The sequence below is a fragment of the Rana temporaria genome, chromosome 3, assembly GCF_905171775.1.
Source record: "Rana temporaria chromosome 3, aRanTem1.1, whole genome shotgun sequence".
Classification (NCBI taxonomy): domain Eukaryota; kingdom Metazoa; phylum Chordata; class Amphibia; order Anura; family Ranidae; genus Rana; species Rana temporaria.
In genome coordinates, this window is record NC_053491.1 from 399,546,458 (window position 1) to 399,565,061 (window position 18,604).

At 41.7% G+C, this 18,604-nt stretch overlaps 1 protein-coding gene across 3 annotated transcripts in view; it reads right to left on the minus strand.

Annotated features, from left to right (window-relative positions):
• The window catches only part of ARHGAP25 (Rho GTPase activating protein 25), a 155,235-nt gene that overhangs the window by 18,116 nt on the left and 118,515 nt on the right, over window positions 1-18,604 (minus strand). For 2 of the 3 annotated variants that reach the window (XM_040345907.1, XM_040345908.1), the window contains exon 4: window positions 16,595-16,714. In XM_040345907.1, the coding sequence (XP_040201841.1) occupies window positions 16,595-16,714 (120 nt within the window). Of the gene's footprint in view, window positions 1-2,712; window positions 3,071-16,594; window positions 16,715-18,604 lie in introns of those variants that run through there. The other variant, XM_040345909.1, reaches the window with a different exon arrangement.

Below are 18,604 nucleotides of genomic sequence, written 5' to 3' on the forward strand. Positions count from 1 at the left end.
TACAATTTTTTTTCCTAAATAGCTTCTTTTACCTTAGTGCAGTCCTCCTTCACTTACCTCACCCTTCTATTTTGCTTTTAAATGTCCTTATTTCTTCTGAGAAATCCTCACTTCCTGTTCTTCTGTCTGTAACTCCACACATTAATGCAAGGCTTTCTCCCTGGTGTGGAGTGTCATGCTCGACCCCTCCCTTGGACTACAGGAGAGTCACGACGCCCACTAACACACAGCTCCTTTCTCTATCTGCAACGTAGAGAGCGTCCTGACTCTCCCGTAGTCCAAGGGAGGGGGGCGAGCACGACACTCCACACCAGGGAGAAAGCCTCGCATTACTGTGTGGAGTTACAGACAGAAGAACAGGAAGTGAGGATTTCTCAGAAGAAATAAGGACATTTAATAGCAAAATCGAAGGATGAGGTAACTGAAGGAGAACTGCACTAAGGTAAAGGAAGCTATTTAGGAAAAAAAATTGTACCTTTACAAAATTTTTAAGCATATGTGGGGGCCATATTTTCCAGCACAGGGATGCCACAGATATACCATGCAACTTCATGCAGGCTGCCCCATTCATGTCAACTGCAACAAAGTGTTACTTATTCTAATTTGTGTGACGAAAAAGGAAAAACCTGTTGACCATTTGCTATTTGCAAAAACGTTGAAATGTTATTCTGGGTTAAATTTAAAAAGCAGAAGTACCCTTAGGGTTACATGCTCCATTGGTTGAGACGCTGTGCTAATAATATGCCATAAGCTTATCTCACAAAGAAATTACAAAGAAATTACTGTTTAAAACATAATAGCGGAAGTTTGCCCTTTCTGTTTGTAGCTACTTTTCTATTTGCAGACAGATTTGGCACAGTGCAACAATGTGTCAGTAAAGCATATTATGCCTAATTTAATAAGGCAAGGATGAGGAAGGATCTACAGAAAGTAATTTAAATGTAACAGCTTGGCCCCATGTAGTCTGCATCCAAACAGTTTTTTAACCACTTCAGCCCCGGAAGATTTTACCCCCTTCCTGACCAGAGCACTTTTTACAATTTGGCACTGCGTCACTTTAACTGACAATTGCACTGCTGTACCAAAAACAAAATTGGTGCCCTTTTTTTCCCACAAATAGAGCTTTCTTTTTCTGGTATTTGATCACCTCTATTTTTTGCGCTATAAACAAAAAAAGAGCGTCAATTTCGGCTATGGGCTGGTCGGCATGTGGTTAAAGGGGTTGTAAAGGTTCACATTTTTTCACCTTAATGCATTAAGATGAAAAAACATCTGACAATACCGGCCCCCCAAGTCCCACGTCGTGAACGCGCTCAATCTTTGCCCGGGCTTCTCGGCTCTTCATTGGATAGATTGATAGCAGCCCAAATCCAATGATGCGTGCTCCGGGAGACGGGACCAAGCCATACACTCTGCGACTATGTACGCCGAGTGTATGACAGGGGAGCAAGGTAACCCCCTTGGGAGAGAGCTTCCCAGAGGGGGTTAGCTATTGCGGGGAGGAGCCGAGAGAGCCGCCGCGGGACCCCAGAAGACATTGTTCAGGGCCACTCTATGCAAAACGAACTGCACAGTGGAGGTAAGTGTTTGTTATTTTTAAATATGAATATTTGAACCTTTAGTATCACTTTAACACTAATTTAAAATAGAGTTTCAAAAACTCATTCTTTCAACAACAAAAAAAGACTACACAGCTGCTTGTAATATGTAAATTCTGACTTTTAAGTATAAAAAGTGATGTAAAAGATCATGCAGGTTGCTATTTGATAATTATTAAAGTGTTACTAAACCCAGGACCCTGCATTCACTAGATCTGATCTCCCGCAGTACACAGAACATGGAAATGCAATTCTTTTAGTAAATATAAACAGCTAAATACATTTTCTCATCAGCAGTTAGAGCAGTCTTGTGACTTCTATCAGTGTCCAGCCAAGCACTAGTTAAAATTTGTAGGAGGAGTTTTCTGACTGTCCTGTGAGACTGCAAGACCCCTGACCCTCTGTCTGGACATGTCTTGACAGGGCTGATTGACCCTGTACTGATCAAATGCACCCTCCCAAGAAAAAAAAAACCTCTCTAAAAATACACACCAAACTGAGCATGTGCAGCCTGACTCCATATACTCTATGTTATCAGCAAATTATTAGGGGACAGTGGAAGGAGGGGAGGGTCAGAGAAGACAGGATCAAACAGCCTTTTTACACAATACGTAGGATTAACACCTTAGGTTCCACTGTGAGTATAACAAGCATGCTTTACTGAATATACAAACTGATTTTACTGCTGTGGGTTTAGTAACACCTAACCCAGTAAACCCTATAGCCAAGTTATACCCTAGTTTGGTTATACTTGATTAAATACATCCAGATTTCCTTCCATGCTCCACTAGCTGTTGGAGAAGTCCATGTATAAAATACCTCACTGATCATCAATATTTGAATAGCAATGCCTGATAATGGACAGCTGGTAAACATGGTAGTACAAGTTCAACTTTTGTCCTTCTCCCCTTGTTCCCCATAAGCAGGTAAGACCCTAATAGCTCAGCAGCTACTTTTGTTATCTCTTTAACCCTATTGGAAAGCTTTACCCAATCTTCTGGTAGCCAGATCCTCTGAACTATACTTATTAGTAAAAACAATTTGCTTATTTACCTAATTGCAATATAATAAAACCTCAACTAAGAAATGCCATGTTTATGCAGGTTATCCCTACCTCTATGCTGCAGTTTGACATTCCTCCTGATTTTAAGGCAAATCAGTCTCGTCTTCAGACCTGGGATACAGCTGAAATCCCTTCCTATCTTCCCATAACACTGAGGCATATTATTATCAGTAGGGAGACCACTCGCAGCTCCTGCCAGTTCCCAGGAGCCTCCAGCTGTCACTGAGAAGCTGCTGGTCTCCAGCTTGTTCTGGATGTTGGGCTGGGGCCTGCCCATACCTGCCGATCACACAAAAGGTTCCCTTTGTTTTAAAGGAATGGATAGAAACCAGTATTTCTGCCCCCTCCCAATGAAATTTCACAGTTCCCTGCTAATTGTTAACTCCTTAATACCAAGCAATACCATTTTATATTAACGGCACGATTACCATTAATCTTACGTATGCGTGTGACAACATAAGGAAGAGCTCTGCTGACTTCTATTATCCAATCATGTGCAGGCAAAAATATTGTTTTTTTTATTTTCCTTGCCTGTGATTGGGTATTCTTTGTAAATCTTTACCTCATTTACTAAGCTCTGGAGCAACTGCACTTGCAAAAGTGCACAGTCTATTTGCCTTTAGTAAATCCCCCACAGGTTCGTACATAGATGTATAATTTTCATATATGTGGTATCACATCCTAGAAAGAGAGAGAAGGAGTGGAAGAAAGAAAGTAACAATAAAAAACAGGGAGGACAAAAAGAGATACGCTGGAAAAAAGGAACATAGAAAAAGGAAAAACCATGAATTCTACTTAAGATTACTTGTACAAGAAAATTTCAAAGTTACATATATGTCCACGAGTGGCCAGACATTTAATAGATTTGGATATAAATATGAAAGTTATAATAAAAATGTCATAGATATAAACCCTATTTTGTAGATGCTATAACTTTTGCGCAAACCAATCAATATGTGCTTATTGCGATTTTTTCTTAACCAAAAATAGATGAAGAAATTTTTTTTTTTTTTGGAGGGGTTATTTATTTTAGCAAAAAGTAAAAAAAATGTTATGTTTATGTTTATTTTTTTTCAAAATTGTCGCTTTTTTTTGCTTATAGCGCAAAAAAATTAAAAACCCGCAGAGGTGATCAAATACCACCAAAAGAAAGCTCTTTTATTTGGAAAAAAGGATGTCAATTTTGTTTGGGTACAGAGTTGCATGACCGTGTAATTGTCAGGCCTCGTACACACGACCGGTTTCCTCAGCAGAATCCATAAAGAAACTTGGTGTGAGATTTTTTTTGCCGAGGAAACCGGTCGTGTGTACATTTTTCAGCGAGGAAACTGTTGAGGAACTCGACGAGCCAAAAAGAGAGCATGTTCTCTTTTTCCTCTATGGGAAGGGAGAAAATTGGCTTGTCGAGTTCCTCGACAAGCCTAACAAGAACTCGACGAGGAAAACGAAGTGTTTCGCCCGCTGAGTTCCTCGGTCATGTGTACGAGGCCTAAGTTTAGGCAACGCAGTGTCGTATCTCAAAAAATGGCCTGGTCATCTTGAGCTGCTATTCACACATAAACCACAGAAATTCCAAGACAATTTTTTAATCATAGACATTATTTTTATATTTTATTATACGTTTTTAATTGTGAATTATGGCCACTAAAGAACTTTGACTCTAGACAATATAGGCCTGTTTCTATATAGAAACTATTGTGTATTTTTTCTAGATTGTAAGCTCTAAGAGCCCTTTCACACAGGACGGATCCGTGATTATCGCATCTCTGATCCCCACTAAACCGGTGGATGACAGGGCGGTCCCCGCACACTGTGCAGGGACCACCCTGTCAGATATCCGCTCTCCCCTATGAGGGGATCGGATGATCACGGACCGTGTGTCCGTGTTCACCCGATCCGCAGTCGGATGAAAAAATAGGATTTTCCTCCATCTGCAGAATTGGAGCATTGCGGACCTGGATGAGATCGGGTGTCAGCGGATATTCATCCACTGACACTCGCTATCTCATAGGGATTAATGTATGTCCCTTTTTAATCCGTAAACGGATGGATGAAAAAGCGGACATATGTTCTGTAGGTGTGAAAGGGGACTTACAAGCAGGGCCCTCTGATTCCTCCTGTATTGAATTGTATTGTAACTGTACCGTCTGCCCTCATGTTGTAAAGCGCCGCTCAAACTGTTGGCGCTAATATAATCCTGTATATTAATAATAATAAAATTTTCTTTAAAATGTATCTAAAGGTTCTTTGGTTATTTTATTATATTTTTTTCCTTACTCTTCTATATAGTCATGATGATATTTCATATGTATTATAGCTGCCCCACAGACATACAAAGTATAGTTACAAACTATACCTAGTAACAAAATGTTAAAAACAATGTTACATTTCAAAGAGATTATTTTTACTTAGCTGACCACATTCCCTTTAAACATGGCCACAATTTAGTGGTCAGCCTGAAGATGCTTCCTGAATGGTAACCACTCTCACGTGACTCCGGCTTCCCCCGCAGCTTTAGAGGACAAAGGATGGAGTGGGTGTTAGGTGAGCATAAGAACCTTTTTTTCAGATATTCAGTGTAAAGAGAGAAGGCAGTGGCCTAAAAATTGGATTAATAGAGTTTAAGGCTGCTGTAAAGTGTATCAAGATTCAATAAATAGGTGGTTGTACATGTTTCTGTACTGTCAAAAAAGAATAATGCTTTTTTTATATCATGTTCTGCTTTCAATGAAATCACCATTGAACCAGTAAGGTGTATCTACAAACACTTTCTGTGTTTGCACTTTGCACTACAAGTACAAACTACGAGTGCAAAGTGCACTTGAAATTTCACTGAAAGTGCACTTGGAAGTGCAGTCGCTGTAAGTATGAGGGGCAGATCTGAAATGAGGGGAAGCTCTGCTGAATTTATTATCCAATCATATGCAAGCTAAAATGCTGTTTTTTTATAACCCTTGCATGTCCCCTTCGGATCTACAGCGATTGCACTTCCAAGTGCACTTTCAGTGCAATTTCAAGTGCACTTTACACTTGTAGTCTGCACTTGTAGTGCAAAGCGGATTTGCTTTTAGTAAATAACCCCCAGTTATTCTCCTAATATTGTACAGGGAGGCACTTCAAAGTATGAATTGCTTTCAAGCTGACTGGGTGCTTGAGAATAACAAAAATTAATGTCTCTTGCAATTGTTGTATGTATTACTTATGCAAACTTTTAAATTGTTACCAGTCCCCTTGCTTTCCCTGCCAGTCCCCCCTGCTTTCCTCTTTCAGACTGACCATAACTTGTGCTGACACGCTGCCCCCCTTCTTTGCTTAGCCACTCACTGGTGCTGAGTGCTGACGCACCCCCTGCAGTCTCCAGCTCCACTTTTCCATGTCCCTTATGCAGCTGAGAACAAAGATTTACGCCACAGAATACCCATTCCTTTTGGCAGGAACCTTAACGTTGGGATCCACCCAGATGCCTGACTGGCAGCTGGCTCAGCAGGCTCAGCATCACTGAAAGCTTGAGCCAGCTTCTCCCGTCCCCTCCACAGCCCAACATTCCAGCGCAGTGCAGAGCAGAGAGCCAATGACTGACAGTCATCACTCTGGTCACTGAAGACTGTGAGCTGAGCGATCAGCGGTCATGTGATTACTCAGTTCTCGGTCCTAGAGCCGGTGGAGGACAGCTGCAGCATCGGACTGATGCATTTTACGCAAATGAAATTTTATTTAAAAAAAAAATTCACACAAATAGAGATTTCTTTTGGTGGTATTTAATCACCAGGTTTTTAATTTTTTGCGATATATATGTAAAAAGACTGAAAATGTTTAAAAAAACAACATGTCTTTTGTAAAAAAAAAATCCCAATCCCAATTAACTGATTTGTGCAAAAGTTATAACATGTACAAATTATAGTATATATACTGTTTTTTACACAGATGCTTTACTGTAATGTCAGTGATCAGGGACTTATGGTCTGACTGTGATAGGGTGGTGGGCAATCTAGCGCTAACAGACACTATCTGTAAGGGTCACAAACTGACAATGACATCGCTAGTAACACTAATACAGTGATCAGTGATAATACTGTACACTGACACTGTACTAATGACACTGGCTGGGAAGGAGTTAACATCTAGAGGCAATGAAAGGGTTAACTGTGTGCATAACAACATGTAATGTGTAATCTGTGCTGCTTTTATGTTACTATATGGCTATTTTTCAACCTGCTTTGCAGGGATTGCTGTTCACAGTACACAAGGTTGTATGATTGGTGACAGCCGATCAGCTGACCTCAGCCAAAATCATTGGCAGAAATCAGCTGCCAAACTCGTGCTAGGTCCAATTACAGCATGGGTAGACAGGGGGCGTGTGCAAGCTGGCAAAGTACAGGTACATTGTCTGGCCAGCCTGTGCCACTCACCTGCAGCAAAACTACTGTAGGTAGGGGGCAAATAGTTAAAGAGGAGCTCCAGGTTCCCCACAAAAAATGTAAAGTCAGCAGCTACAAATACTGTAGCTGCTCAGTTCTCTAGCTATGCAGCTAGAGAACTGCACAGCACAGCCATTCACTGGAAGCTTATGCCGCGTACACACAGTCGTTTTTGGGCATGAAAAAAAACAACGCTTTTCCAACTTCATCATTAAAAACGATGTTGTCCACACACCATCGTTTTTGAAAAATGATGAACAAAGCTCGGTGACGTACAACACGTACAATGGCACTCTAAAAGGGAAGTTCTATTCGCCTTTGAATGAATGAATGAAAAATTTATATAGCGCGGCACATGCGAACTGAATCGCTTCTGGGCGCTAGTTGTTAGTGTCTCATGCCTTTCAGAAAAGCAGGGTTTTGATCTGCCTTCTGAAAGACAGGTGGTTTTGCTCCAACCGAATGCTGGTTGGCAAAGCATTCCAAAGCCTGGGGCCCTGGAAAGCAAACCTTCTTTCTCCTTTGGACTTGTATTTGGTTTTAGGAACCTTGACCAGATTTTGGTCTGCTTTTAGCTGATTCCTTGTTAGTAAAAGACGATTTGCGCTTTTTTGTCTGTTACAGCGTGATGAATGTGCTTACTCCATTATGAACGGTAGTTTTACCAGAACGAGCGCTCCCGTCTCATAACTTGCTTCTGGGCATGCGCGGGTTTAAAACGTCGTTTTTGCCCACACACGATCATTTTTTACAACACGAAAAACAACATTTTAAAAAACTACGTGAAAAAATGCAGCATGTTCAATTTTTTTTTCAGAAGCCGGAAAACGATGTGAAGCCCACACACGATCATTTTAAATGACGTTTTTAAAAATGTTGTTTTTTTTATGCCGAAAAATGACCGTGTGTACGCGGCATTAGTGTTCTGCTGTTTCTCCTCCCTCCAGCTCTTGTGCAGCTGAGAACTGAGAGTATGTGATCACTTATAAAAAAGGGGAAAAGGGTATTTATAATGTATTTTTATATCTATACAAAAATGTTTTGCGTTTAATTTTTATTTTAACCACTTCCCGGCAGAGGCTCTTTACCACGTAATCACAGCTGGTCACGATGTAAACAGGAAAAGCCGTTGATGGCTCTTCCTCACTCGTGTCTGACAGACGCGAGAAGAGGAGAGCCAATCGGCAGCTCTCCTGACAGGGGGTGTTCGCGCTGATTGTTTATCAGTGCAGCCCCCCCCTCGGATCGCCACACTGGACCACCAGGGAAGGGCAAAAAAAAAAGGGGCAATAAAAAAAAAAGTCAGCAAAACAAAAGGGCAGTAAAAAAAAAAAGATGCAAAGAGGCACTGACTGGCAACATGGATACATCAGTGCCACCCCACAGTGTCCGTCAGTGCCACCCCACAGTGTCCATCAGTGCCACCCCACAGTGCCCATCCATGTCCAGTGCCCACCTATCAGTGCCCATCTGTGCCACCCATAAGTACCCATCAGTGCCACCCATAAGTGCCGCCCATGAGTGCCCACCTGTGCTGCCTATGAGTGCCCAGTGCCGCCTATGAGTGCCCATCAGTGCCGCCCATGAGTGCCCATCAGTGCCGCCCATGAGTGCCCATCAGTGCCGCCCATCAGTGCCCATCAGTGCCGCCTATGAGTGCCCATCAGTGCCGCATACCAGCGCCGCCAATCAGTACCACCTCATCGGTGCCCATCAGTACTACCTCATCGATGCCCATCAGTGCCATCTCATCGGTGTCATATCAGTGCCCGTAATTGAAAGAGAAAACTTACTTATTTACAAAAAAATTAACAGAAAAAAATAAAAACGTAATTTTTTTCAAAATTTTCAGTCTTGTTTTAGTTGTTGAGCAAAAAAAAATAATCGCAGAGGTGATCAACTACCACCAAAAGAAAGCTCTATTTGTGGGGAAAAAAGGACGCCAATTTTGTTTGGGTACAGTGTAGCATGACCATGCAATTGTCATTCAAAGTGCGACAGTGCTGAAAGCTGAAAATTGGTTTTCAGGTGCGTAAGTGCCTGGTATGGAAGTGGTTAAACTGAATGGGTTGTTTTACAAGGTGATAATTTAAAATCACTTTAAGGGGTAGAACCTGTTCACTTTGCAAAGTACATTTCAACTTAGCTAAGTAAATAAATGGATGATGAGTTCAAATACCCAAATACGTGAAATAAAAATTCCACTTGCAAAGCGAACAGCCTATACACTTTCAGTAAATCAACCTTACAAGGATCTGTTCTGTTTTGCACTTTTAGGAGACGGCTTGTGTTATCAGCATGAGGTCAGGCAGTTGAAAAAGCAGAGGCTGCCAGACTTCAGGTGACCTCTCACCTGTAACCCCCGGGGCATTGAGTCCTTGTTAAATGGAAATAGTAAGTCTGCATATTTACTGAATATAACCAAGGCTCTTTAAACATCATTATAGAAAGCATGCTAATAATACTAACTGTTATCACAATAAATTTTCAGCACACTAGAAAATTTGCTATTCAATCAACTAAATCTTTAAAGAAATAGGAGAAAAGTGAAAGGGGAATTTGCATGTGGGAAAGTGCACACAGCTGCTATGGGTGTAGAAGCAATGTGCGAGGAAGGGGAAGTACACTGATCACCAACCATCAGCTCATAATCCACACGTGCCTCTTTGATGCTACTCCGAGCCTGACTTCTGTGTTTGTTTGCATAGATGCTGCAATATGCACTTCCCACAATCTACAGAATTTGCGTTATCTTTGACAATATGTGTTATTAACAATATAGCTTTGAGTGATGTTTTTCCATACGTGGATTTTTTTATTGTAGTTTACAAAACGAAGCACAACAAAACAGTATGCACAAAAAAAGAAAAAACTGAGGCCATTTATAGTTATTAGTAACTATATGATTAAAGGAGAAGTACAGCAAAAGCTCATTTGGCTGTACTTCTGTGGATCACAGGAGTGCAATTCACTCTGCACTCCTGTGACCCATTTTCAGCAGAGAGCAGGCTAAAGCCCGCTGTTGGCTGATGTTATAACCCAGTCTAGGCTCAGGCAAGATCGCGGAAATAAAGTCAGGATCCGCCCACATGCCTGGACCTGCACCCAGTTCAGCACCTCAGCAAGCCGCTGAGAGCTTGAGTCGGGCCACTCCCACCCCCTCCACAGCCCAGCACTCCAGTGAGCGATGAGGGGGCTGAACAGACAGCGATGACCGACAGTCACCAGCTCTCTGCTCACGGAGCTCTGAGAACCGAGTGATCGGCAGTCTTTGATCGCGCGGTTCTCAGGAACCGTACACACGTCCGAGGAACTCGACGTGCCAAACACATCGAGTTCCTCGTCGACTTCAGTGTTGATCCTCGGCGGGCCAACTTTCCTCATTGAACAACGAGGAAATAGAGAACATGTTCAGCTTATCTGACCCAATTCATATGAAAGGGGTCCACTGCCTTTGGTAAGCCTCCCTTTTAGCGAGATCACTTCGGGTGCAAATGTATTAATGGTGGTGGCTGTAGCAACACTCAAGATCCGTTTTTGCATGCTCCAATGATCGTTTGGATTTGTCAATAAGCACACATGGACTGTTTTATTTAATTTTGCATATGGTTTTGAGTACCGCAATAAGACGCACTATTTGGATAGTGTTTTTTTGGACTTTCACTGAGGTCACTGAGGTCACCAGTGTGTGTGCTATATTAGCACAGTGATTGCATATGGTCAAATCGAGATATTAATTGTTTAGACATTAGAGTGTATCACATACACATTTCCCACATATACCATTTGGGATCACGTTTTCAACACCCCATTAGAGGTATTTTTTACTAGCGCCCTCTTCCCCCATTAGATGTTCTCTATTTGGCCCGACGAGTTCCTCGTCGGCTTCCTCGCTGAAAAGTGTACACACGACCGAGTTTCTCGGTAGAATCCAGCTCCGATCGAGTTTCTGGCTGAATTCTCCCGAGAAACTTGGTCGTGTGTACGGGGCCTTAGGCCCCATACACACGATAGAATCCATCCGCAGATAAATCCCAGCAAATGGGTTTCTGCGGATAGATCCTATGGTGTGTACACGCCAGCGGATCTGTTTCCGCGGAGAAATCTCCTCTGGGATGGATTCCAGCAGATCGGATATTTGCTGACATGCACAACAAATCCATCTGCTGGAATCCATTCCAACGGATGGATCCGCTCGTCTGTACAGACTCACCGGATCCATCCGTCCAAAGGGATTCCCCGCACGCGTCGTAATGATTTGACGCATGCGTGGAATTCCTTATATGACAGCGTCGCGCCCGTCGCCGCGTCATAATCGCGGCGACGGCGCGACACGTCATCGCCAGAGGATTTCCGCGCGGATTTCAATGCGATGGTGTGTACACTCCATCGCATAGAAATCTGCGGAAATCTTTGAGAGGATTTATCCGTGGAAACGGTCCGCTGGACCGTATCCGCGGATAAATTCTCTCGTGTGTATGGGGCCTTAGTCTTATAGCTGGCCGGGGAAAGATGCAGTATCGGACCGATTCTGCATCCATTTAGATAAGTATGATTTTTTTTTTTTTTTTTATAAAAGCCCAACTTCTCTTTTAAGACTAGTGATAAGAAAACCAAGCAAAGTCTAGTTTGCTAGACATTCACTGAACAAAATTCTTGAATACCCAAACTTCATTGGAGTTAAATTCTGTGTTTTTTCTGCTTTATTTGAAGGGTGTGGGCAGGTGGACACTGCCATTGGGGACATGTACCAAATTCAAAAAATAAATAAATAACTAAAATGCCTTTAGCAGGAAGCAGTTCTTTTAAAAAGGCTTAAAGGGCAATATTAAAAATAATCAATGAATCTAAATAACAAGATTTGAGGTGGTGTACCTGTGTGATGAACTAATAGTGACATAAAAGTGATATTTACAAAAAAAAAATTCAATTAATACTGAAAGAAATTTCCCAGCCGCTTCATTCTGTTTAAAAAAAAAGCGATCTGGGATTCCCCTCAACATTTATGCCAGACCCTAATCCTAGATGAGGGTCTGGTATGGATTGCAAGGGGGACCCCATGAATAAACAAATAAGAAGTAACAGTGTGGGGTTTTCCCATATATTCTATACCAGACCCTAAGCTTTAGGAAGAAATGGGATGGGCGCCCAAAATCCACTTTAGGGGTACCACACACACAAAAAATTGTGGGTTCTCCCAAAATCCATACTAGACCATTAACCAGGAATGCAAGCTGGCTGGTAAGGAAAGGTAGGGGAGCAGTGAGCCTGCCCCCCCCTGCAAAGCTAATTGTGCCTCTGTTGATGAGAACAGGAGACTCTTTGTCACACCCCTGAGTCGGGGGAGGTGGGGCCTCTGAGGAGGACTTAGAATGTTGAGGCCCCCTTTGAAATAAGAGTTCCCCCACCTATGTTTGTTTTTGTGTGGCCCCCACATCATTTTTTTTCTGTGCCGCATTAAAGATTGTTATGGTGTACCATATGATGGCATGCTAGCAACCAATAACATCATCAGTTGTTAGGACACAGACAGCCGGCCTGCACAACATCCTTGGTTACTAGGACACAAGTAGACAGTGGCCCAGCAAGGAAGGAGTGGAAAGTCATGCATTTAGTAGTGGTAGTGATTTAGCCAATAAATTAATGACTTCAGTCCACAGCAACCAGAGGTTCGGTGGGTGGGTAAACTGCACGTTTAGTTCACCCGTTTGACAAACTGTGACAATGTAAATTTTGCTTTAAACTCTACATAGCCACAAACTCAATTCACCCTAATCGTGACTCACAATTTAGTACAATTGCTATTTCCTACTTGTGTGTATCGCAGATAGCTATATTAAAGATTAGGGATGAGCTTCGTATTCGAGTCGAACGCATGTTCGACTCGAACATCGTATGTTCGATCGTTCATCGAATTACAAACGTTTTTGGCCGTTCGCGCCAAATTCGAGTGGCGTGTCACGGCCCATAATTTACTGCGGCATCGCAGTGCATTGCTGGCTGATGATTGGCCAAGGAAAGCCATAATTGGCCAAAGCCAGGGTGGCTTTGGCCAATTATGGCTCAGGGGGTTTAGTACACACCCCACACTATATAATGCTGCCTGGAAGTCGGCCTTGTGTAGTGTGTTGGTGGTTTACAGAGAGAGAGAGAATGTCATTTTTTGGAGTTAGATAGAGCAGGCAGGCAGGCAGGCTAGTCAGTTAGAGTTACAGGGCCGGATTCAGATACAATGGCGTATCTGTCCGGCCCGCGTAACGTATCTCCGATACGTTACGCCGCTCTAACCTTGGGCGCGAGTTCTTTATTCACAAATAACTTGCGCCCTTAGTTAGAGTGGCGTAGCGTATGTGTTGCGGCGTAAGGCCGCGTAATTCAAATGGGGATGTAGGGGGCGTGTTTTATTAAAATTTTGGTTGACCCCGCATTTTTTACGTTTTACTTGAACGGCGCATGCGCCGTCCGTAAAATATCCCAGTGTGCATTGCTCTAAATGATGTCGCAAGGAGGTCATTGGTTTCAACGTGAACGTAAATTACGTCCAGCCGTATTCGCCGGGAGATACGCCGTTGTATCTCTTTCTGAATCCGGCCCACAGTGTGTAGAGGATATATATGCATTCCAGGTGTTGTGTATATATTTATACACTGTATTGAGTTTAGCTGGATCCGCTCTTCCTAATTTACTGACAGGCAGGCAGGTGATTGTGCTAGCTGCAGTATTTTCACGTGGTGTACTGTCTGTGTCCTCTGTACTGTGTGCACCTAAAGCTACGTCAATAGATTTGCTGGTGTTTCTCATATTAATTCCTAAAGGCAGTAGAGCTGCACGATTCTGGGAAAAATGAGAATCACAATTCTTTTGCTTAGAATAAAGATCACAATTCTCTCACGATTTAAAAAAAAAATGCATGGTGCTTTTGTATAAATAAAAAAAAAATCGCAAAAATAAAAATGCATGCTAACAAAAGCACCATGCATTTTGATGCAGCGGCATTAAAAAATAAAATTAAAAAAAGGCCCATGCACTTTGGTGCTATTGAGGGGTGGCAGGCAGTTCATTCTCAAATTAATAGGCTGTTCTGCAGCAAGGCACATACTCTGATGCATCGCATAGATGTGAAGTTGAACCTTTAAAACACAGTCAGGAGGCCGACGGGCACCAAAAAAAAACAAATTTTCAAAAAATCTTTTGTTATTGGGACAGAAAGTGAGGTGCAATCTTCTGAACAGATGCGCACAGACAGCAAAACAAATGTTACAGGGGTGATAACCTTTCTCTATGTTTTCCAAAAAGCTTAAAAAATAGATTTTTTGGCTGGAGCTACACTTTAAAAAGGTACCAGTTCAAAATTACAAACAGATTATACTTAACAACAAACCTACAGTCCCTGACTTGTTTGCACCGCCTGTATACTGCTGTTAAAATTATAAAGGGTCTGGTAATGACCTGGTGGGAGGGGGGCGGGGAAACCCATGCTATTTTTAGTGGGAATGCTTTAATAAGCATTCCCAGTATTTATATCCGTAAATTTATTCTCAATGATTTTCATCCATATTGCAGACATTACATTAAAGCCGCAAGAAGTTTTAAATCACTTTTTTCTTATAGCAACACCCAGCAGCTACGATATTTAAAGGAATTTTTCAATTTTTTTTCACTGTAAGTATCATTAAAATCACTGCTCCAGAAAAAACAACCTTTTTAATAACTTTTTTTTCCATTGATATATGTTCCTGGGGCAAGACCTGGGTTCTCAAACCCGTTTTACGACAATAACTTGCATAATTAGCCTTTAAAATGAGCACTTTTGAATTTGAAAGTTCGAGCCCCATAGACTTCAATGGGGTTCTAAATGTTCGCGCGAACGTTCGGTCCGTTCGAAGGTTCTGGTGCGAACCAAACGGGGGGTGTTCGGCTCATCCCTATTAAAGATACAGTGCAAAGAAAAGAAAAGCATGCAGGTGGTTTCAAAAATCAGACTGCACAGACCCCACAGAGTTTCAGATATACAGTATTCCTAGATAATGTTACAGCAATAATCATCTAAAATTTCTAGGAAGAAAGAATCTACCACTCAAGGTGTGTGCAATGACCCAATTGGAACCAAGTAGGAGTGCTAGCCCCGACCCACCTCTGTGGAATACTTGGGAAAAGAAGAAATAGCTGCACATTGAGAGGTTCCAAAATGGCACCACACCAGATATTTAGCCACGTAGACGTGTTTTACACATCCAACCTGTGCTTAATCATTACAAAATATAAAATTTCCACAAAAGGATTTTTAAGTTAAACTTGAAATAATATGATATTTCCATAGTCATTTCTAAGCCAATCCTGTTTTTTAAAATGCACAAAAAGTTTACAAAGATTCCTTCTTCTCGACCATGGAAACGGATTACCTTGAATCCTTTTATTCCTTCCAATCCTTCATTCCAAAATCTTTAAGTTTATATCAATCAAAGTTTCATCTTTTATGGGATACTTGTACAGGGCAAATTTGAGAGGTTTAGGGAGTGCAAAGTTTTGTTTTGCCATATACTGTTATGAATGGCAATCTGGCTCCTAAGTATCTTTTACCACTCTACCTTCTCACTCCACTGGGAAAAACATGCACACCTTGCAGTGTACAAGCTGGCTGCTCATCCTGCACCTTTCCTCAATTTCTGCTGTGTCTTCTCCTGAATTTTCTGTCTGGTCTTCTTTTTTTCATGTGCTCTAGATAGCTTACATAATTTTCACTTATGCCTTCAGGCATATTGTCGGGATCTGCACATCAGCACACTCAGTTGCTGGTCACCTCACCTGACTGTCTCCCTGTCAGACTCTTGGGCATTGTGTGAGCAGGCCCCGCCTACCCTCTGTTTGGGAGTTGCCAACCCCTCTAAATTTTTGTAATTTAGAACCTAATGGGACTGTAGTATGCTGCCCACACACAATCTTCCCGGAGACATTGCTGATAAATGTGCCACAGTAGCAGCAATCAACTAGGTACAAATAGGCAAACCATAAAATACCAAATATATTATTGTGTCCATCAGGGGTCAAGTCCTGGGGAAAAAAGTGTGGGAACTCCCACCCAAGATCCACTCCCCCACCAAAAAAAAAAAGATACGCTTATATGCATAATTACTAAACCGCATGTTTTTTTAAGCAAGTTCTTTCTAAATCCCGCGATAACTCGCGGCAGACCTCCGGAATGTCTCCTGGAAACGATGACAAAAGCTCCCAGGGGACATTGCGGCATCGAGGAAGTGACGGAATACCCGCACACTACCCGATGAATCCATATACAGGAAGCGGCCAGTAACATAAAGGATTACTAAGGTTCGCCTGCCCCTGACAGTGACTCGAGCTGGGCATTGCTTAGTGAAGGATTGGCTCGGGCGGCTCGGCTGCTCTCGGCTGCTCTAGTCCTGCAAAGGGAACTGCGTTCCTGCTGTGAAAAAATTGCAGCAACTCCGTTCCCACGCGTTCCCCCAGGACTAGAGCCCTGGTGTCCATGGTATAATTACCTCCTGATGGGAATCCAGCTGCTTTTTTGATAGCCTTTACCCATTCCTCCATCTCAGTCTGTGAATTAGCCATAAGGGTGTAGCCATCTGATACTGGCTTGTTGGGATCAAAAGATACCCCTGTGAATGTAAGAGAGAGAGGAATTATAACTCAAATAAAGAAACAGGAGTTCCATTAGTGGATGAGCTCTTGCTCTTGACATTCCAATATTTGCCATAGGAAGAAGATATTTCATATGCTCATATGAGTTATATTGACATACTTCATATTTAAAAAGCATAAAAAATTGATATTGTGTTAAAGCCCAATTGTAAATCAGCTAAAACACAAAAGTGTGCTTAACTGAAATCCAGTAAATGGAAGGCTTTGAAGGAAAGGACTAGATGAAGCTGAAGTCCTTCAGCCATGAAATGAGGCAGGCTTCATCTTAATTGCCGTAACTTCTTAAAAACAATGTGAAAAGCTATCAGTGTGCATGAAATTTGAGTAAAGAATGACTGTAAATTACAGAAGTCTATACAGCTGAGCAACACTGAAGGCTGGAACTCAGTTTTAAACAATTCAAGCAGCATTAGCATACAGATAGCAAAATGAAGCCCAAGGAGTCTGGTGGTGTGATCTCTGGACCCTAGGACCATGATTCAACAACCTGCCATAAGCATTATGCAGAAGCCTCAAGTTTACTAAAATATTTTTTATTAATGCAATATTATGGAGAGCGCTTCAAGAAAAATAAGACTCTTCTTGCTGCAGAAGACGAAACAAGGCTTATGCCGCGTACACACGATCATTTTTCGGCATGAAAAAAAACAACATTTTAAAAACGTTATTTAAAATGATCGTGTGTGGGCTACACATCACTTTTCGGCTGCATTTTTTTAACGTCGTTTTAAAAAAAATTCGTTTTCCGGGTAGTAAAAAATGATCGTGTGTGGGCTGAAACAACGTTTTAAACCCGCGCATGCTCAGAAGCAAGTTATGAGATGGGAGCGCTCGTTCTGGTAAAACTACCGTTCATAATGGAGTAAGCACATTCATCACGCTGTAACAGACAGAAAAGCGTGAATCGTCTTTTACACGGAATCAGCTTAAAGCAGCCCAAAGGCGAATAGAACTTCCCCTTTAGAGTGTCGTCGTATGTGTTGTACGTCACCGCACTTTGTTCATCATTTTTTTAAAACGATGGTGTGTGGGCAACAACGTTTTTAATGATGAAGTTGGAAAAACGTTGTTTTTTGGACATGCTGAAAAACAAAGTTTTTTTTAATGCCGAAAAATGATTGTGTGTACGCGGCATTACATTTACAGAGAACAGAACCAAGTACCACAACAAGAAGGGCTGACCTGTGCAGTCCCATAGGATATACAGAGCAAAGTGGCTGTTTCAGTTCACCTGATCTCAGCAGTTACTTAATATCAGTAATGGGTGGCTTCACCTTTTATATCTTTAAACCCACTACAAATGGGAGTTACATCATTGAAGTATACATAATGTTTTCAGACAGTCATGTTTTATTCAAATATATCCATTCATCATCCTTACTCTCCTCTTCGCTCCTTTTAGAAAAGTCGCTTTTTATTTCCACATGTACTGGCAACCACAGGGTTATTACTGTGTACATGATTAAAGTACAGGGTTTTACCTTCACTGAACTATTGAAATACATAATTACTTGGTAGTGAAAGAAACAAAATATGTATTGCCCAATAGGCAGCTTGTCTGGACAAAACACATTTTACTTGGCAGCTTTGCCAAAAATGTGCCCTTTTATTAGTCCTATTATTATTTTTTTCACTAATGCAAGTGGGAAAGATTGTGTTTTGGCTCCAATATTTAAGAAAGTTAGTTGGAGCTGAGATGCAATTTATAGTCTTTAACCGTGACTTTATTAAGTATTGTGCTATCATTACCAGACTTATTCCTTAAAATAAAGTAAAATAATGATGTATAAAGTGCTATAATGGACAGTAATGATTTAGAAATCATCTGTAATGTAATTGTATATATT